Source organism: Callospermophilus lateralis, chromosome 3 (genome assembly GCF_048772815.1).
Source record: "Callospermophilus lateralis isolate mCalLat2 chromosome 3, mCalLat2.hap1, whole genome shotgun sequence".
Lineage (NCBI taxonomy): Eukaryota > Metazoa > Chordata > Mammalia > Rodentia > Sciuridae > Callospermophilus > Callospermophilus lateralis.
In genome coordinates this window covers 147,108,566-147,130,874 of record NC_135307.1, presented here as the reverse complement: position 1 = coordinate 147,130,874, position 22,309 = coordinate 147,108,566, and the positions used below count along the sequence as shown (strand labels likewise).

Genomic DNA, 22,309 nt, shown 5'->3' with positions numbered 1-22,309 from the left:
TGGGGCCTAACCCCATGTGATGGAGATTAGGGCCTACTTTTTCTTCTATTAGATGCAGAGTCTCTGGTTTAATTCCTAGATCCTTGATCCATTTTGAGTTAACTTTTGTGCATGGTGAGAGATAGGGATTCAATTTCATTTTGTTGCATATGGATTTCCAGTTCTCCCAGCACCATTTGTTGAAGATGCTGTCCTTTCTCCATTACATGTTTTTAACACCTTTGTCTAATATAAGGTAATTGTAATTTTGTGGGTTGGTCTCTGTGTCCTCTATTCTGTACCATTGGTCTACCAGCCTGTTTTGGTGTCAGTACCATGCTGTTTTTGTTACTATTGCTCTGTAGTATAGTTTTTAAGATCTGGTATAGCTATACCACCTATTTCACTCTTCCTGCTTAGAATTGCTTTAGCTATTCTGGGTCTCTTATTTTTCCAGATGAATTTCATAATTGCTTTTTCTATTTCTGTGAGGAATGCCATTGGGATTTTGATTGGAATCACATTGAATCTGTAAAGTGCTTTTGGTAATGTGGCCATTTTAATAATATTAATTCTGCCTATCCATGAGAATGGTATATCTTTACATCTTCTAAGGTCTTCTTCTATTTCTCTCTTTAGGGTTCTATAGTTTTCATTGTATAGATCTTTCACCTCTTTTGTTAAGTTGATTCCCAAGTATTTTATTTTTTTGAGGATATTGTGAATGGGGTAGTTGTCCTCATTTCCATTTCAGAGGATTTGTCACTGATATACAGGAATGCCTTTGATTTATGGGTGTTGATTTTATATCCTGCCACTTTGCTGAATTCATTTACTAGTTCTAGAAGTTTCTTGATAGAACTTTTTGGATCTGCTAGGTATAGGATAATATCATCAGCAAATAATGCTAGTTTAAATTCTTTTTTTCCTATATTTATGCCTTTAATTTCTTTCATCTGTCTAATTGCTCTAGCTAGTATTTCAAGAACTATGTTGAATAGAAGTGGTGAGAGAGGGCATCCAGTCTTGTTCCAGATTTTAGAGGGAATGCCTTCAATTTTTCTCCATTTAGAATGATGCTGGCCTGAGGCTTAGCATAGATAGCTTTTACAATGTTGAGGTAAGTTCCTGTTATCCCTAGTTTTTCTACTGTTTTAAACATAAAGGGATGCTGTATTTTGTTGATTGCTTTTTCTGCATCTATTGAGATGATCATATGGTTCTTATCTTTAAGTTTGTTGAATTACATTTATTGATTTCTGTATGTTGAACCAGCCTTGCATCCTGGGGATGAAACCCACTTGATCATGGTGTATGATCTTTTTGATATGTTTTTGTATCTGATTTGCCAGAATTTTATTGAGGATTTTTGTATCTATGGTCATTAGAAATATTGGTCTGAAATTTTCTTTCTTCGAATTCTTTGTCTGGTTTTGGAATCAGGGTGATATTGGCCTCGTAGAATGAATTTGGAAGTACTCCCTCTTTTTCTATTTCCTGAAATAGTTTGAAGAGTATTGGTATTAGTTCTTCTTTAAAGGTCTTGTAAAACTCTGCAGTATATCCGTCCGGTCCTGGGCTTTTCTTGGATGGTAATCTTTTGATTGCTTCTTCTATTTCTTCACATGATATTGGTCTGTTTAAGTTGTGTATATCTTCCTGACTCAATCTGGGCAGATCATATGACTTAAGGAATTTATTGATGCCTTCACTATCTTCGATTTTTTGGAGTATAAGGTTTCAAAATAATTTCTAATTATCTTTTGTATTTCTGTAGTGTCTGTTGTAATATTGCCTTTTTCATCTCGTATGCTAGTGATTTGGGTTCTCTCTCTTCTTCTCTTCATTAGCATGGCTAAGGGTCTGTCAATCTTATTTATTTTTTCAAAGAATCAACTTTTAATTTTAAAAATTTTTTCTTTTATTTCAATTTCAATGATTTCAGCTCTGATTTTGGTTATTTCTTCCCTTCTACTGCATTTGCTGCTGATTTGCTTTTCTTTTTCTAGGGCTTTGAGATGTAGTGTGAGATCATTTATTTGTTGCCTCTTTCTTTTTTTGAGGAATGAACTCCATGCAATGAATTTTCCTCTTACTACTGCTTTCATAGTGTTGCCATAGATTTTGATATGTTGTGCCTGTGTTTTCATTTATCTCTAAGAATTTTTTAATTTCCTCCTTGATGTCTTCTGTAACCCATTGTTCATTCAGTAGCATATTGTTCATTCTCCAAGTGATGTAGGAATTTTTCTTCCTTATTTTATCATTGATTTCCAATTTCATTCCATTATGATTGGATAAAATTCATGGTAATATCTCTACTCCTTTATATTTGCTAAGAGTTGCCCTATGGCATAATATATCGTCTATTTTTGAGAAGGATCCATGAGCTGTTGAGAAAAAAGTGTATCCCTTTGATTTTGGTTGGTATATTCTATATATGTCAATTAAGTCTAAGTTATTAATTGTCTTATTGAGATCTATAGTTTCTTTATTAAACTTTTGTTTGGAAGATCTGTCCAGTGGTGAGAAAGGTGTGTTAAAGTCACCCATAATTATTGTGTTGTGGTCTATTTGTCTCTTGAACTTGAGAAGAGTTTGCTTGATATACATAGTTGTACCATAGTTTGGGGCATATATATTAATGATTGTTATGTCTTGTTGGTGAATGGTTCCCTTTAGCAGTATGTAGTGTTCTTCTTTATCCCTTTTGATTAACTTTGGCTTGAAGTCTATTTTATTTGGTATGAGAATGGACACCCCTGCTTGCTTCTGAGGTCCATGTGAGTGGTGTTTTTTCCCAACTTTCACCCTCCATCTGTGTATATCTTTTCCTATCAGATGAGTCTCCTGCAGGCAGCATATTGTTGAATCTTTTTTTTAAATCCAGTCTACTAGCCTATGTCTTTTGATTGGTGAGTTTAAGCCATTAACATTTAGGGTTACTATTGAGATATGGTTTGTACTTCCAGCCATGTTTGTTTATTTTTGTTATTTAACTTGATTTGTTTTTCCCCTTTGATTATTTTTTCTCCTTACTGCACTACTTCCCACTGTTGATTTTCGTTGTTGTTTTTCATTTCCTCTTTGTGTAATGTTTTGCCCAAGATGCTTTGCAGAGCCAGTTTTCTGGCTGTGAATTCTTTTAACTTTTGTTTATCATGGAAGGTTTTTATTTCATTGTCAAACCTGAAGCTTAATTTTGCTGGATAAAAGATTCTTGGTTAGAACCCATTATCTTTTAGTGTTTGAAATACATTGTTCCAGGATCTTCTAGCTTTCAGCATCTGTGATGAAAAATCAGCCATTAACCTAATTGGTTAACCTAAATGTAATCTGTCTCCTTTCTCTTGTAGCTTTTAAAATTCTCTCCTTGTTCTGTATATTGGACATTTTCATTATAATGTGTCTTGGCATGGGTCTCTTGTGGTTTTGTACATTTGATATCCTGTAGGCTTCTAGGATTTGGATTTCCATTTCATTCTTCATGTCTGGAAAGTTTTCTAAAATTATTTCATTGAAAAGATTGCTCATTTCTTTGGTTTGGACCTCTATTCCTTCCTCTATCCCAATAACTCTTAAATTTGGTCTTTTTATGGTATCCCAGATTTCTTGGGTGTTCTGCTCGTGGTTTCTTATCAGCTTTTCTGAGTTGTTTAAGGCTCTTTTCGAGATGATATATTTTATCTTCGTTGTCTAATGTTCTGACTTTTAATTGGTCTACTCTACTGATGATACTCTAATTTGAGTTTTGAATTTGGTTTATAATTTCCTTCATTTCTAGGATTTCTCTTTTCTTTCTTTCTTTCTTTCTTTTTTTTTGTATAAACTCTATCTCCCTGTAGAGTTGATCTTTTGCTTCTTGGATTTGTTTATATAATTCATTGTCAAAGTTAACTTTCATTGTCTGCATTTGCTGTCTAATGTCTTCCTTAAGACTCCAGATCATCTGAACCATGAATATCCTGAAATCTGACATTCCCTCTGCTGCAGATGTTACCTCTTCTAATGTTGATTTGTCCTGCATTGTTTGTGGTCCTTTCTTTCCTTGTCTTTTCATATTACTCACATTTCTTTCCAGCTCTGTGTGACTGTTGTGTTAATATTTTTTACCCCTGTATATTTATGTTGCTCTTATATAGTTCCCAAATCCCTCTTTTGTAGAGAAAAACAATGTTAACAGTTCCCAATATCAATAATACATCATCTATGAGAAAGTTTTCATTATTAATACATTTATAGTTAGACTCTATGTTACAGATGTTGGCTTCAATTATTATTCAGAATATAGTCATTAGTTTCATAAAAGGCAAACCATTTCTGGTGGCATATAGAGAACTGAGGGTCAGGCATAGGACATAATGTTAAGGGGGAGAGGAGTGAGGGTATGGGATTACTCTAACTTAGCAACTTTAGAGGTGAACTCTAATGAATAGATGGGGTAATTTACAGAAGAATGTATAACTTCAAATTCTTTATCTGTATTGAGAAAATTACCCTACGTATAAATAGTAAAAGATAGGAGGTTGAAAGTGGGATAGAGGGAGGAAGGAAAAAGAAGAAAAAGAAGAAGAAAAGAGAAAAAAATAAGAAGGAAAGAAAGAAAGAGAGGGAGAAATAAAATAAGAAAAATATAAAGGGGCGGGGTGTGAGGTGGGGCCTATGCAATTCCTCTATATTATATTATTCTGGTGATTCAGTTCTTACAGTTTAATTTCCTGCAAAGTTCTTTGATTCACATATGTTGAGGTTGTGAAGATCAGAGGGGGAAGGGTAGAGGAGATTTGATGAGAAGAGTGAGAAAAGAAAGAAAGAAGAAAAGTCTCAGAACTCCGTTTTCTTTTCTTCCAGTAGGTGGAGTTGTCTATTCCTATACTTGAGTCTCTGAGTTCAGGGTGGTGGAGATAGCCATTGTGAGAGGGCTTGAGCTTCTAACTGGAGCCTCCCTACTCTTAGTCTCTGAGTTGGAGACAGGTGCCTGTACAGTTGCTGTTCCTCATTGATAGCTACATCCCCAAAAAACTTGTGAGAAAATTTTTGAGTTATCACATCTAGGAGTGGGGGAGTTGGAAACCGGGTACCTGATCAGCCGCAGAACCACGCTGGTAGCCACGCCCACCGATAGATGGAAAGAAAGGTTTTCCAAGATGGATTCCCTCTGTTACCCGCCTAGGGTGTTTGGTGAGGTGGGGGGTGCTGGGGTAACCTTGTGCTGTGTCCAGAGCTTGGTCTGGTGACCCCGCAAGCAAAGCCTCTGTTCTGCGCCACCTTCTGTTTGTGCCGAGCGAGTGCCGCACAAGGGCTGGGGCTTCTGTCTGCACCGCGACAAGCTGATGCTAAGATTCTTATGAATGATATCTTAGCACCTCTTTTTATCATCGTCCTGTCTACTTCCCTCACATCTCTCCTATTCTCAATCCCTTTCCTGATCCTTGTCTATTTTTCATTATCCATAACTCTCATTTGAAGGAGCCTTTCAAATTCTGTAACTTCCTGAAGAGAGGGCTCATGGAACGTGCTGATTATTTGCTTCATTAGTCTTGTTTTCCTTCCTTAGCTGTTGTGTTGTGCCCCTGGAGTCTGAGGCTGACCTCTGTGGACTCAGCATCACCCAAGCGCTATACCTTCCAGCAGGGACTGGCCATTGCAAGGGAGGAGTAGGAGAATAGAGGGCAGGGAAATTAGACGTATCACTGAAGATTATTAGAGATTTTGGTGGGTGGTGATGACCAGTCACAGCTGCTGCTTTGGATGTACTCTGTTTGCTAGAAAACCAACACAGCCCCTGGCTCGTGGAACTCTCAAGATAGTGGTAGAATAAATGGAAAGTCTTAGCGGTAGCCTTAAAGGGCTCTCTTACCTTTTATAGATGCAAGACAGACATGGCTGATGGTCAAGCCCAAGGTCTGATTGTGTGGGTTGCAGAATTGTGAAAGCATTTAAATACACAGCAAGTCTAAGGTAAGGCTGGTTGAGGAGGTCCCCGAGGCTTCGAATGAGAATTTTTAGCAGACACAGGCTGAGCACTCTGAATTCCCAGATATACTTATGTGAAAGACTTGGTTTTCCCATGTATAAAGAAACTTCCAGGCACCTCATCTGTCATTTTTTTTCCTCTTGGTCTTGCTTCTTCCCACATTTAGTAATTCTTAAATTATATGCCAGATATTATATATAAATAACTATAGAGAATTATGTTATCTCCTATTGGAGCATTCACCCTCTGCCAGGATTGAAGAGTGATCACTCAGACCAATCAGAGAGATTGAACTGGCTTAGGACTGGGTTTCTATTTTAGTAAGAATTAGTCTGCTTCTGTTTCTTTTCTGTTTCCAGGACATAGTCCTCTGGATTTCCAGTTGACAGGCTGGTGTTTCTGTGTCTCTTTAACCCCAAAAGACTAGAGGAGAGTTAATTCTGCTCTTCTAATGTGTTCTGTAACTGAATAACAGATTATTTCAATTCTCATCTGATTGCTACATCACTCTTTTCCACTAATATGCCATCTGAATCAGATCTGAGTGTAGATGAGATTTCTCAGGAACAGTTGAGGCTCCTCAGATGCAGTTCCTTGGGCTCCGGTCACCAAGTACTTTCCTCTGCATTTCGACTTGTGAACTACAAATACAGGTTATCTGCTGGTCACCTTTCCCTCCCTTTCTCTCCTGCATTAAAAAATGATAGAGGAAAAGGATGCAGTATATAGTCCATTCAAAGAGTGGTAAGGAGGGTGGGGCAGAGGCACATAGTAGTCACCAGTCTAGAAATTCTGATACCTACTAATGATCCTTCCTCCCTCCCACCTGAAGTTATTCCTATGCTGGCTTCTGTTACCATAGGTCAACTTTACCTGGCCTTAACTTCATTTAAATGGAATCATGCAGTATTTGTTCTTGTATTTCTGACATTTCTTTTGTTAAGCTTAATATCAGAGATTCATTCAAGTTGTCATAGTTGTAATATTTTTTGTGTTTTTTTAGATATTCCATTTTATAAATGTAATATACACAATGATTCATTTTCAGGTGTACATTTAGGTTGTTTCCAGTTTGTAGCTATTAGCCATGAAGCTGTTATTAACATTCTTGTACATGTCTTTTGGTACACATAAGTTCTCACTTCTGTCAAATAAAAATTATACAGCAATTGTTTTGGACTAAGCTCTTGTACCAGACCCCCACAGACCAGACTAAAGAATCAAAAGGAGCCACTGAGCCGAAGTTCTAAGCTGAAACTATTCTGTTTATCTCACTTTCAGAGAAATCAGGATTATAGAGATAACATCCAAATTTCCAAAAAAGGCCAGTTTTAATTGGCAAAATAATGAAATTTCTCTGTGCTTTAATATTTAAGAGAAGTAACCTGAAATAACTGAATGTTAACTTGTGAGTTAATTTCTATTCTGTCTCCCTGTACCCTCCTTACAAGGGAAATGACTTTGTTTTTTTTTTTATTTTTTATTATTAGTTGTTCAAAACATTACAAAGCTCTTGAAATATCATATTTCATACATTTGATTCAAGCAGATTATGAACTCCCATTTTTACCCCGTATACATATTGCAGATTCACATCGGTTCCACATCCACTTTTTTACATACTGCCATACTAGTGTCTGTTGTATTCTGCTGCCCTTCCTATCCTCTACTATCCCCCCTCCCCTCCCCTCCTCTCTCCTCCCCTCCCATCTTCTCTCTCTACCCCATCTACTATAATTCATTTCTCTCTCTTATTTTTTTCCCCTTTCCCCTCACTTCCTCTTATATGTAATTTTGTATAACAATGAGGGTCTCCTTCCTTTACCATGCAATTTCCCTTCTCTCTCTCTTTCCCTCCCCCCTCTCGACCCTGTTTAATGTTAATCTTCTTCTCATGCTCTTCCTCCCTATTCTGTTCTTAGTTGCTCTCCTTATATCAAAGATGACATTTGGCATTTGTTTTTTAGGGATTGGCTAGCTTCACTTAGCATAATCTGCTCCAGTGCCATCCATTTTCCTGCAAATTCCATGATTTTGTCATTTTTTAGTGCAGAGTAATACTCCATTGTGTATAAATGCCACATTTTTTTTTATCCATTCATCTATTGAAGGGCATCTAGGTTGGTTCCACAGTCTAGCTATTGTGAATTGTGCTGCTATGAACATTGATGTAGCAGTATCCCTATAGTGCGCTCTTTTAAGGTCTTCAGGGAATAGTCCAAGAAGGGCAATGGATGGGTCAAATGGTGGTTCCATTCCCAGCTTTCCCAGGAATCTCCATGCTGCTTTCCAAATTGGCCGCACCAATTTGCAGTCCCACCAGCAATGTACAAGTGTACCCTTTTCCCCACATCCTCGCCAGCACTTGTTGTTGTTTGACTTCATAATGGCTTCCAATCTTACTGGAGTGAGATGGTATCTTAGGGTGGTTTTGATTTGCATTTCTCTGACTGCTAGAGATGGTGAGCATGTTTTCATGTACTTGTTGATTGATTGTATGTCCTCCTCTGAGAAGTGTCTGTTCAGGTCCTTGGCCCATTTGTTGATTGGGTTATTTGTTATCTTATTGTTTAATTTTTTGAGTTCTTTGTATACTCTGGATATTAGGGCTCTGTCTGAAGTGTGAGGGGTAAAAATTTGTTCCCAAGTTGTAGGCTCCCTATTTACCTCTCTTATTGTTTCTCTTGCCGAGAAAAAACTATTTAGTTTCAGTAAGTCCCATTTGTTGATTCTTGTTATTAACTCTTGTGCTATGGGTGTCCTATTAAGGAATTTGGAGCCTGACCCCACAATATGTAGATCAGAGCCAACTTTTTCTTCTATCAGATGCAGAATCTCTGATTTGATATCAAGCTCCTTGATCCATTTTGAGTTAACTTTTGTGCATGGCGAGAGAAGGGGATTCAGTTTCATTTTGTTGCATATGGATTTCCAGTTTTCCCAGCACCATTTGTTGAAGATGCTATCCTTCCTCCATTGCATGCTTTTAGCCCCTTTATCAAATATAAGATAGTTGTAACTTTGTGGATTAGCCTCTGTGTCCTCTATTCTGTACCATTGGTCCACTCGCCTGTTTTGGTACCAGAACCATGCTTTTTTTGTTACTATTGCTCTGTAGTATAGTTTGAAATCTGGTATCGCTATGCCACCTGATTCACACTTCCTGCTTAGAGTTGCTTTTGCTATTCTGGGACTTTTATTTTTCCATATGAATTTCTTGATTGCTTTATCTATTTCTACAAGAAATGTCATTGGAATTTTGATTGGCATTGCATTAAACCTAGAGAACTTTTGGTAATATCGCCATTTTGATGATGTTAGTTCTTCCTATCCATGAACAGGGTATATTTTTTTCCATCTTTTAAGATCTTCTTCTATTTCTCTCCTTAGGGTTCTGTAGTTTTTATTGTATAAATCTTTCACCTCTTTTGTTAGGTTGATTCCCAAGTATTTTATTTTTTTGAGGATATTTTGAATGGGGTGTTTTTCCTCATTTCCATTTCAGAAGTTTTGTCGCTGATACACAGAAATGCCTTTGATTTATGCGTGTTGATTTTATATCCTGCCACTTTGCTGAATTCATTTATTAGTTCTAGTAGTTTCTTTGTAGACCCTTTTGGATCTTCTAGGTATAGAATCATGTCGTCCGCAAATAGTGATAATTTAAGTTCTTCTTTTCCTATTTTTATGCCTTTAATTTCTTTCGTCTAATTGCTCTGGCCAGTGTTTCGAGAACTATATTGAATAGAAGTGGTGATAGAGAGTATCCCTGTCTTGTTCCAGATTTTAGAGGGAATGCCTTCAATTTTTCTCCATTCAGAATGATGCTAGCTTGAGGCTTAACATAGATAGCTTTTACAATGTTGAGGTAAGTTCCTGTTATCCCTAGTTTTTCTAATGTTTTGAACATAAAGCGATGCTGTACTTTGTCGAACGCTTTTTCTGCATCTATCAAAATGATCATATGGTTCTTATCTTTGTGTCTGTTGATGTGGTGAATAACATTTATTGATTTCCGTATATTGAACCAGCCTTGCATCCCAGGGATGAATCCTACTTGATCATGGTGCACAATTTTTTTAATGTGTTTTTGTATCCGATTCACCAGAATTTTATTGAGGATTTTTGCATCTAGGTTCATTAGAGATATTGGTCTGTAGTTTTCTTTCTTTGAGGTGTCTTTTTCTGGTTTCGGAATCAGGGTGATGTTGGCCTCATAGAATGAATTTGGAAGAGCTCCCTCTTTTTCTATTTCCTGAAATAACTTGAAAAGTATTGGTATTAATTCTTCTTTAAAGGTTTTGTAAAACTCTGCTGTATACCCATCCGGTCCTGGGCTTTTCTTGGTTGGTAGTCTTTTGATTGCTTCTTCTATTTCATCCACTGATATTGGTCTGTTCAAATTGTGTGTATCCTCCTGACTCAGTCTGGGCAAGTCATATGACTTAAGAAATTTATCGATGTCTTCACTATCTTCTATTTTATCGGAATATAGGATTCCAAAATAATTTCTAATTGTCTTCTGTATTTCTGTAGCATCTGTTGTGATATTGCCTTTTTCATCCCGTATGTTAGTAATTTGAGTTCTCTCTCTTCTTCTCTTCATTATCATGGCTAAGGGTCTGTCAATCTTATTTATTTTTTTGAAGAACCAACTTTTAGTTTTGTCAATTTTTTCAATAGTTTCTTTTGTTTCAATTTCGTTGATTTCCACTCTGATTTTAATTATTTCTTGCCTTCTGCTACATTTGCTATTGTTTTTGCTCTTCCTTTTCTAGGGCTTTGAGATGAAGTGTGAGCTCATTTATTTGTTGTTTTTTTCGTTTTTTGAGGAATGACATCCAGGCGATGAATTTCCCTCTTAAAACTGCTTTCATTGTGTCCCATAGATTCCGATATGTTGTGTCTGTATTTTCATTTATCTCTAAGAATTTTTTGATTTCCTCCTTTATGTCTTCTGTAACCCATTGATCATTCAGTAACATATTGTTTATTTTCCATGTGATGTAGGATTTTTCCTTCCTTCTTTTATCACTGATTTCCAGTTTCATTCCATTATGATCAGATAAAATGCATGGTATTATCTCCACCCCTTTATATTTACTGAGGGTTGCCCTATGGCATAATATATGGTCTATTTTTGAAAAGGATCCATGTGCTACTGAGAAAAAAGTATATCCACTTGATGATGGTTGATATATTCTATATATGTCAGTTAACTCTATGTTATTGATTGTGATATTGAGTTCTATAGTTTCTTTATTCAAATTTTGTTTGGAGGATCTGTCCAATGGTGAGAGAGGTGTGTTGAAGTCATCCATAATTTTGTGTTGTGGTGTCTTTGATTCTGGAACTTGAGGAGAGTTTGCTTTATGAATGTCGAAGCACCCGTATTTGGTGCATAAATATTGATAATTGTTATGTCTTGTTGGTGAATGGTTCCTTTTATCAGTATATAATGTCCTTCCTTATCCCTTTTGATTAGCTTAGTCTTGAAGTCGATTTTATTCGATATGAGGATGGCCACCCCTGCTTGCTTACGAGGACCGTGTGCGTGGTATATTTTTTCCCAACCTTTCTCCTTCAGCCTGTGTATGTCTTTTCCAATCAGATGTGTCTCCTGGAGGCAGCATATTGTTGGATTTGGTTTTTTAATCCATGTTACCAGCCTATGTCACTTCATTGGAGAGTTTAAGCCATTAACGTTTAGAGTTACTGTTGATATATGGTTTGTACTTCCAGCCAAGTTTGATTATTTATTTATTTATTTATTTTAATTTGGTTTGTTTCTCCCTGATTAGCTTTCCCCCCGCCCTCTGGCTTTACTGAGGTACTTCCCACTGTTGGTTTTGGTTATTGTTTTTCACTTCTTCCTCGTGTAGTGTTTTGCTCAGGATGCTTTGCCATGCTGGTTTTCTGGCTGCAAATTCTTTTAACTTTTGTGTATCATGAAAGATTTTTATTTCGTTGTCGTACCTGAAGCTTAATTTTGCTGGATACAAAATTCTTGGTTGGCATCCATTGTCTTTCAGTGTTTGAAATATGTTGTTCCAGGATCTTCTCGCTTTCAGCATCTGAGATGAAAAATCTGTTGTTAACCTTATTGGTTTACCCCTGAATGTAATCTGCCTCCTTTCTCTTGTAGCTTTTAATATTTTCTCTTTGTTCTGTATATTGGATATCTTCATAACAATGTGTCTTGGCATTGGTCTACTGTGATTTTGTATGCTCCGTGTCCTGTATGCATCTACAATTTGTACATCCATTTCCTTTTTTATTTCTGGAAAGTTTTCTATAATTATTTCATTCAGCAGGTTGCTCATTCCCTTGGTTTGAACCTCTATACCTTCCTCTATCCCGATGACTCTTAAGTTTCGTTTTTTTATGTTATCCCATATCTCATGGATGTTTTTCTCGTGATTTTTTACCAGCCTTTCTGAGTTGGCTAGACTCTTTTCAAGATGATATATTTTGTCTTCATTATCTGACGTTCTGGCTGCTCCACTCTGTTAGTGATAGTCTCATTTGAGTTTTTAATTTGGTTTAGTTTCCTTCATTTCTAGAATTATTGTTTGATTTTTTAAATAATCTCTATCTCCTGATAAAGATACTTATTTGCTTCTTTTATCTGTTTATGTAATTCATTTTCAATGTGTTCTTTTATTGCTTGAATTTGTTGTCTCATATCCTCTTTAAGATTCCATTTCATCTGTCTAAGGTATTCCTTGAGTTCTTTATTTGACCATTTTTCTGATGCCTCTAGGTGCTCCTGAATATTTAGGCTGTCCTGCATTGTTTGTACTCCTTTTCTTCCTTGCTTTTTCATGCTGCTCATGTTACTTCTTGTTCTGTTTGACTGCTGAGTTACTGTTTACTCCTATAAATTTATTTGATGCTCGGGACGAAAGGTATTAGAAGGGAAGGGAAGAAGTCACTAAAGAGAATGAGAGTAAACAGGTAGAATTCAAGGAAGGGGGAATAAGGAAATTGAAAAGAAATGAAAAGACAAAAGAAAAAAATAGAAAATACAAAAAGAAAAAAAAATTAAAAAATAATCAAAAAAAATTTAAAAATGATAAAAAATATTAAAAAAATAAAAAATAATTAAAAAAATGAAAATGAAAAAAGAACCCAAATAAAAAAAATTAATAAATGCAGTCTTAGAGTTTGATTAACTTCTCTTCCAGTAGGTGGAGCTTGCCCACTGGGCCAAGCTTCTCCTCTCAATATGTGGGAACCAATCACTGTGCAGCAGCTCCTCCTCCCAGACTGGGCAGGTCTCCAATCCTGAGTGCCTAGGGCCTTCTCTTGTGTCTAGTCACTTCCCCACTTTTCCTCAAGCCAGGGCCCGCTCACTGATGATGCTCACCACAATACTGGCTACACGCCAGGTCTGCTGCTCCCGGGAGCCCTATTTTCTTGAACGACTGGGCACAGTCTCCCTGTTTGCCATTCCCTCAGACCCTAAGTTTGTGGAGCTTGGGAATGAGAACATTCAGCGTATTTTGCTTGCCCTCCGGTAGCCACGCCCCCCGTAGCTGGTGCAAGAGACCTCAGTTGTCAGCGCTGGTGGGAGGGGTAGCCGGGGGTCCCACGCCACTCCTGATTCCCTCGGTCTGACTGTCACACTCACGGGAGAGCTGGGAGGGGCCCTTAAGGTTTTCCCGCTGTGTGGAGAGGGAAGGCTAGGGGGTTACACACCTGTCGCCACCGGTTTCAATGAAGTTATCTCCTCCGCTGCATTCTGGTGACGTTAGTTCTCTGCCATGGTGGTATCCCATGCAAATGGCGACAGTTCGTTCCCTTTGCCGGGTGACCAATGCAATGGGTGGGTCCTGACAGTCTCTCCCAAGCCCCATCTCAATCCTGTGGCCACTGCCTATGAAGGCTCAGTTGGTATTAACCTCCGCAGGTTCAGAAGGGCCGACCAGTTGTTTCAGCGGGATCATTTAGTGCTGAGTCACAGCGGTTTGTCTGCGATACGCAGGCGAACGGGAGCTTGAATTCAGTCGATCCGGGCTCGGTGTGTGTGTTCTGAGAGGCACAGACTGTTCGCCCCAGATGTACACCAGCTCAGAATTGCCTAGTGATCCTGAGCAAACAGCATTTAGACGGTTTAAGACTCCCTACCCGCGCAGCTGAAGAGGTCAGAGACTTGATCTCTCCGCACCCGCCACCACGTTGAATCTCCTGGGGAAATAACTTTGAAATGACCCGTTTTTGTTTTGTTTTTGCTTTTTTCAGTCCTTCTCTGTCCATAAAACCAACTTCCTTTGCTTTGGTCTTCAGAGCTCTTATTCTTTCATGCACTCAAGTATTGATTTGGTTTTAGAATAGAAAATAAAGCCAATTAAGATCATTAAACTAAAAAGTTTACATTTTATTTGAGTACTTAGGAGTGTGAATTCAGAGTCATATGGCAAATTTATGTCAACATTTGTAAGAAACTGCCAAACTATTTTCCAAGGTGACTATTTTTTACATTCCTGTCAGCAGTATATGAGGTTCCTTTTGTGAAACTTTCCACAGACACATCTTTTGAGTTTCCCAGAATCCGCTTGACTCCATGGTCTAGGAGCCATGGAGTGGAGAGGAAAGTGGCTCCTCTTGGAGAATGTCTGCTTCCTCTCCCCATGACCCTGGACTCAGTAGATTTCTTTGCAGATAATGTGAAGTCTCAGTGTATTTACCTGTGCAGAGAGGGTCCTGACCCAGGCACTCAGAGGGTTTAACTGAAGAAGGTGTAGTGAAGGAGATAGTTACAAAGGTATGTGCCCAGTTAAGGTGACTTATAAGGGATGGATAGTAGAGCATCCTGGGGTCAAAACCAGCAGGAATCCCTCACCCTCTACCTCTAGTCCTGAAGAGGAAAGCAGAAGCAATAGTGGTACCAGAAATCAGAGAGAGCTGGACTCCATGGAGGAGAAGCCATGTAAAGGAAGCTGGAACTATGGAACATAGCCAGGACCAAAATAAACCCAAGGGAAGAAAACACTGGGGAAAGGGAATAAGTACCCTGACCTCTCTCTTCTTCTACCTTCTGAATTCTTTCAGAGCTTCTCATTGGTCAAATCCAGTTAGAAGTCAGAAGGCAAATATTAGTCAGAATTATCCAGAAGCCAAATATATTAGGATTCTCTAGAGAAATAGAACCAGAAGGATATAAAGAGAGGAAGAGACTTATTGTGAGGAACTGGCTAACATGATCACAGAAGCTGAGAAATCCCATTCTCTGCCACCTGCAAACTGGTGGTGTGATTCCAGTCTGAGTCTGAAGGCTCCTGAGTCAGGAGGCTGATGGTGTAAATTTGAGTCCAAGGGTCAGAGAGTCCACAGGCAGGCAGGAAGCAAAAACAGCGAAAGCCTCCTTCCTCCACAGTTTTGTTCTGTTAAGGTGCTTAACGGATTGAATGATGCCCATCCACATTTGGGACGGTGATTTTAATAAGTCCACCAAATCAGAAGCTACTATAATCCAGGAAAACTCTCAGAAGCTGGGCAGAGTGGCACATGCCTGTAATTCCAGTGGCTCGCAAGGCTGAGACAGGAGGATTGTGAGTTCAAAGCCAGCCTCAGTAATGGTGAGGTGCTAAGTAACTCAGTGAGACCCTGTCTCTAAATAAAATACAAAATATAGGGCTGGGGATGTGGCTCAGTGGTCAAGTGCTCCTGAATTCAATCCCCAGTAGCAAACAAACAAACAAACAAAAACTCTTGGAGAAATGCCCAGAAGCAGTTTTCAATCTGGGAGCACCAGGGTTCAGTCAAGCCAACACAGAGTAAACAACCATCATAGCTGGAATGTCTGAGTCAGCGTGGGCAAGACAGACAGTGGCAAGTTGAGAATAACCAGCATGGGAATCCTTTGTGCCTCCCTGTACCCATTTTTGTGCCCTGTTTGAGTGAAAATATTAGTGTCTTTAGACAAAGTCCCATCAGCCATTGTATCATCATCATCATGTTGGCTTTGTCAGTTCTGTTTCACCCAAAATCTAAATTGTGTGTTTAGCCATCATTAGCGCTCTTCCGGTAAAAAAGCAAAGACAAGACATAATTAAATGCTACCATTGCAGCCTTAGCCTCTGTAGGTAGACATGGGCCTGAGCTGAGAAACCAGAGCTTCCTCCTTCTGCCACCCCATCCATGTTCTCCATGTCCCACCGGCACTTCAGATGGCTAGTTTTAGTGGTAGGTATGTTAGTTTCCTAGAGTTTTAAACAACCAGTTTTAAATAACAGAAATTCATAGTCTCACTATTCAAGAGGCCAGAAGTGTAAAATCCAGATGTCCTCAGGGCCATGTTTCCTCCAAAACCTCTAGAGGATCCTTCTGTGCCTCTTTCTCACTGCATGAGGGTTGCCAGCCATCTGTAGTGTTCCTTGGCTTGTGGAAGCTGTCCCTCCAGTCCTCCAGTTTCTTGTGGCCTTCTCCTGTTCTGTTTTCACATGTCTTCCCTCTGTGCATGACTGTCTCTGGTCCAGATTTCCCCTTTTTATAGGGATGCTAGACATACTGGATGAGGAGTCGTGCTAGGGACCTCATTTTGATTTGATTACCTCTGTAAAGACACTGTTCCCACATCCTGAAGTGCTGGGAGTTAGGACTTCATAATGTCTTTTGGGGAAGGATGCAATTCAAGCCATAATGTGGATAGCCTAAATCTTCTCATATGATCTAAGTTCTTAGTAATTCTGTCTTTATAGAGTTCCCCACTATTATTGTTGGATGTGGGAATAATTAAGGGTTTTGACTGAATCCCAGACACAGCCTTCCTTACTCCACTGTTTGATAGCAGCACAATCATCCCAGTAGTCAGGATTGGTCATCTTCACAGAGTAGTAAGTCATTCTCTGCCTGTTAGTTCCTTAGCAAAGGGAACCCAGAATGAGCAAGGGACAGCCTAAACCCCCAACAGAAGTATGTCAAAGTTTGCTGGTACAAGCTTTCTCCTCTTGGTCACCAAGACGCACATTATTTGAGAGATACCAAAGCTCCAGAGATGAAGAAAAGATCCTAAAAGTTTCCCAGAGACATAGGACTGGGTATCAAATGTAATTAAAATTCTCAACAGAAAACTAAAAATCAGAAGACAAGCACTGTTGGTCAGTTTTTTTTTTTTTTTTTTTTTTTTTTTTTGTCACTGTGGCCAGATTACCTAACAAGAACAACTTAGGAGGGAAGGTTTGCTTTGGCTCAGTCTCAGGGGTCTTAGTTCATAGATGGCTGATTCCACTGCTTTGGCCTTAAGCTGAGGCAGAACATCATGGTGGAAGAAAGCAGCTCAGTTTATAGGGTCCAGAAAGCATAGTGAGGGCAGGGGCGAAGAGGCCACAGGGAAGATGCATTCATCCAGGTACAACCCCAGGAACCCATCTCCTTCAGCCATACTAACCTGGTCAGTCCATCCAAACCAGGATGAACTGATTAGATCACAGCTCTCTTAATCTAATCATTTCACCTCAAACATTCCTGTATTAACACAGGAGCTTTTGGGGAACACCTCACATTCAAAGCCTTAAAACTGTGAAGCCAAGAAATCTATATCCATCTGGACCAAGTTTGCTCCTGAGATTCTCCCACTGCCAGCCTAGTCCCAGCTTTCCCAGGTCTTTTGAGGCAATTGTTATTTGTTTCCTACTTCCAGCACTCATCTTCAATTCTCCTTTTCTATCTTTGTAAATTAACACTTATATAAAAACTCTCTTTATAATTATTTTAATGGGGTTTTGGGGAGAAGCTGTTCATGTGGAATTGCTTTAGCTTTTGTAATGAGAACTTGCTTGAAAACTATTTTCTTTTTTTGAAATGACACTGATATAGGAGCTATTTAGGGGTTTTCAAGTGGCCAGGTATAAATAAAGCTTCAGTACCTTCAGTAATCCAAAACTATCACTGTGTTGTTTGTAATTTTAAAATGTCTTTTTATAAATTTTAAATTCTGTTAACTTGCCGAAAGTATGGTGGTCAACATGTGTGCCAAATGTCCATTTGATTTACAAATGTTGAGAATGTAATAAAAACAAAGATCATCACATTGATATCTTGACAAAGGCAGGGGGAAGAAAAGGTATCAATAAAACAAAAACTTTACTTGACAAACTCTCTTCTTCTGTTACCATGATTTAATGAAGGAAGCTGTTAATAGGGAGAGAAGCCAGCTTCTGACTTAGTGGATATTAGCTACTTAACATGTCAAAATTGAGAAATTAAAATTCTCAATTTCATTTCTGTCTAAAACTTAAATGGATCAAAACTGTAACATGACACTAAACATTCAGACTTATTAAACTGTGTAATTTTTCCTACCTCTTAAGTAATGGGGGAAAAAGCCCCTGCTGTTTATCTAAAATAAAGAAGGGTTTGAAGTTTTTATTTATAGAAAGTTTCTATGGATATTGAATTTTAATTACTAATTTACAAAGAATTATAACATTTATATTATACACTATTTTGTACATAAAATAAATATACTAGTGAAAATTTTACTGTGCATATGTAAATCTTTTTTTTTCATGATGTAGAAAACACCACATCTAAAACTGAGCACATGTGAATCATTATCCTTAGTTTAAAAAGTTTGCTCATAGTGTTGTACTGCATGGAATTGTGATCTCTTCTAGCAGATTTTAACATTAAACACTCTTATCTTAAAGGAGGAGTATCACAAACGAATCTTCACGGAAGTGCTCTCTCCCAACATGTACAACAGTAAACTCTGGGAAGCCTCGGGTCACTGGCAGCATTACAGTGAGAACATGTTCACCTTTGATATTGAAAAGGATACCTTTGCTCTCAAACCCATGAATTGTCCAGGGCACTGGTAAGTATTAAAAGTGGAGAAGATATGGCATAAGAGTGCACAGCACACTTCATCATAATTAGCTGTTACTATTATTTTGCTTTTTAGATTTAAATGGTTACTTTAATCTGAAGAATGATGGTTACTAATCATCTTTATCTAGTTATTTTCATTCTGGAGAATGAAAGTATGTTTGATATTCAGCAGGCATGGAATGTTAACTGGAAACCATTTAGTTTTTGTGCTTCTCAGAGAACAGTATCAATTTAAAAAATTATATTTGTCCTCTTAATAGTAATATATTTCATATATACATATTTGCAAATAGTTCTATGTACTGTTTGGGTTATTTTAACAAAAGCATTGAGGTCATAATAAATGGTTTTCTGAATTTCATTGATTGTAAGGTACTTTTCCCCTCCTAATATCAACTTCTGAATTTGGGATGCATCTTATAATTGGTGGCATCTTAATATTTTGTCACAAAGTAAATCATAGGTCACTCTATTTCCTAATAGTACCTAAAATAAAGGTATATCTTATACCCAATGTTGTTTTTGATTCTATGAGAGACTGTAATTATCATAAAGTAGGTTTATAAATTCAACCTTGAAGACAAGCAGATTTTACAGCTAGAAGTGAATAGACATAATTCTATACACACACACACACACACACACACACACACACACAACTATTATGGTTTTGTCTAACCAACCTACATAGTTAATGTTTTGAAAACTGGTATGTTAATAGTCTTCAGTCTCTCTTTTTAAACAGAATGTGAGTCTAAGCTAGTGTCCCACGCTCTCTAAAACATTTACATTAATACCTTCTTAACTTTGCCACCAGGTATTATTTAAACCTGTAGCCTGCAATTTTAACTCTAATTACAAGTAAGGCTAAGTGACTATAGAGAAGGTATTTTGCATCTTCAGGCTTCAGAATAAGGAAGCCTGTAGCCATGGAATAAGGTATTCAGGAGTGCTTTCTGCAGAAGAGAATTCAACAGAGAACACTAGTTGGATGCTTCCTGAGCTTGGTGCTAGAAATGCAAAGGTGATTTATATAGTCCATTTCCTCATGGAGCTCACATGCATAAGGGACAGGAACATATCTGTAGGCAATCACTTATTTAAAAAGACCAGTGCCATAACAGTTATATGTTTGAAGTGTTCTTAGAGTCTGAGAAGAGATGGACCAGTCCTATTTGGAGAAGTGTCCAGAGGGCTTCACTTAAGAAGTAGCCTTGGAAATGAATTATAAATGGCAAGTGGAGATTTACTGGGTGGATGAAGTCAGAATTTCTGTAAGACATAATGAGATTCTTTCTAGAATGCTGCAGTGATGTAAACTTAAGATTCAAAAATTCCTAGAAGAGGGCTAGAGGCTTAGCTCAGTGGTAGAGAGTGTGTTTAGCACACAGGAGGCCTTTCGTTAGATCCCCAGAACCTAAATAAATAAATAATCCATAGAAGAGAATTTTTTAAAAATATTTTTGGTTGTAGACAGGTGCAATACCTTTATTTCATTTATTTATTTTTATATGGTACTGAGGATCAAACCCAGTGCCTCATGTGTGCCAGGTAAATACTCTACTACTGAGTCACAAACCCAGCCTAGAAGAGCATTTTTAATATAGTGATCTAAGAACCAGAATAAGGAGTTTACAAATATTGAGGCTTAATTGTAATTTCTTAATATTTAGATAATAATTATTTTCTATGCTATGTAAAAACTGTGTTTCATGTATCTTTTCTAGTCTGATGTTTGCTCATCGTCCACGATCTTGGAGGGAAATGCCAATTAGATTTGCTGATTTTGGAGTTCTTCATAGAAATGAACTGTCAGGGACTTTAAGTGGCTTAACCCGGGTCAGGCGCTTCCAGCAGGATGATGCTCATATCTTCTGCACGGTGGAGCAGGTAAACAGTGACACAAGGTTAAGCGTGACTATCAGGAATTCACATCTCTTACTGTTTCAGATTTGCTGTGAAATGAGATGTTTCATTTAGTCTCATTCAGTTCTGACATCCTGTCGTTATCTAATTTACATCAATAGGTCAATAATTTCCTGACATGAGATTTATTATTTTTGTCCTTTGGCTTCCTTTTCTTATTTTATTATCTCAAGTTCTACTAAGTGGACTATTTTAAAGATTTGCTGGAATTCAGGATGTTTTGTTTTTTAATATTGCCTAGAAATTCTTATCGAGTTTACATTTTTAGTTCAAATTAAAATTGTTGACAGAGAGTCACTGTCAAACACTTCAGGTCTAATTACTTATTTGACCTGACTGGCATTTATAGAACAATAGCAGAATATACATTCCTTGAAGGTATGCATGGAATATTCCCAAGATATTCTGGGCCATAAAACAAGTCTCAATAAATTTAAAGGAATTTAATTAAAACAATGTTCCATTGAACACAGTGGAATTACAGTAGAAATCAATAACAGAAAGCTATTTGTAAAACTTCTAAATATTTGGAAAGTAAATATCACACTTCAGAATAACTCATATATCAAGAAAAAAATCAAGAGAGAAATCAGAAAATATTATATACTGAATGAAAATGAGAACAACATCACAAATTAAAATGGTCTACACAGGGACATTTATAGCACCGTATACCTACATTATAAAAGGTTTCAAATCAGTCACCTCATTTTCTACTTAAGAAACCAGAAAAAGAATAGCAAAATACACCTAATGGAAACCAAAGAAAGAAAGAAAATAATAAAGAACAGAGCAAGAAATTATTATGATGTGGATCTTAAATGCCCTCAAGAAACTCACATGTTGAAGGCTTAGCTCCCAGTTGATGGTATATTGAAATTTGGTGGAACCTTTAGGAGGTAGAGCCTAGCTGGAGGAAGTCAGGTCGTTAGGTGCATGCCCTTGAAGGAGATAAGGGAATACTGGGACTCTGGCATCTCTCCTTCTTTCTTCCCTGCCCCTGGCTCTCCTTCCTGGCTGCTATGATGTGAGAAGCTTTGCTCTACCATGTGCTCCCTGCCATGATAGTCTGACCCACCACAGGCCCAAAATAATGGAGCCAACTGACCTGTTTCCTTTTAAGATGATTATCTCAGGTATTTTATCATAGCAACAGAAAGCTAACACAGAAATTGCTGAAGGAACAGTCACTGGAATAGAAAAAAGAAAAATAATAGAGAATATTACTAAAAAGCAAAAGCTGATTTTTTGAGAGGATAATGAAATTGATAAACTTTTAGTCAAATGTAGGGAAAAAAAGATAAGACACAAAATTTAAAAATTAGGAATGAGAAGTACCATCACTATGGATTTTTTTTTTTTTTTAGAAAGAGTGAGAGAGAGTGAGAAAGAGGGAGAGAGAGAGAATTTTTAATATTTATTTTTTAGTATTTGGTGGACACAACATCTTTGTCTGTATGTGGTGCTTGAGGATCGAACCTGGGCCGCACGCATGCCAGGCAAGCGCACTACCACTTGAGCCACATCCCCAGCCCATCACTATGGATTTTGTACGTTAAAGAAATAGGGCACATTGTGAACAACTTTGTATCA

At 37.7% G+C, this 22,309-nt stretch overlaps 1 protein-coding gene across 1 annotated transcript in view; it reads left to right on the top strand.

Moving 5' to 3' along the window:
• Tars3 (threonyl-tRNA synthetase 3) overlaps positions 1-22,309 on the top strand; it is a 72,309-nt gene that overhangs the window by 31,561 nt on the left and 18,439 nt on the right. The window contains exons 11-12 of the mRNA XM_076851425.1: positions 18,610-18,776; positions 20,518-20,680. Of these exons, the coding sequence (XP_076707540.1) occupies positions 18,610-18,776; positions 20,518-20,680 (330 nt within the window). The remainder of the gene's footprint in view (positions 1-18,609; positions 18,777-20,517; positions 20,681-22,309) is intronic.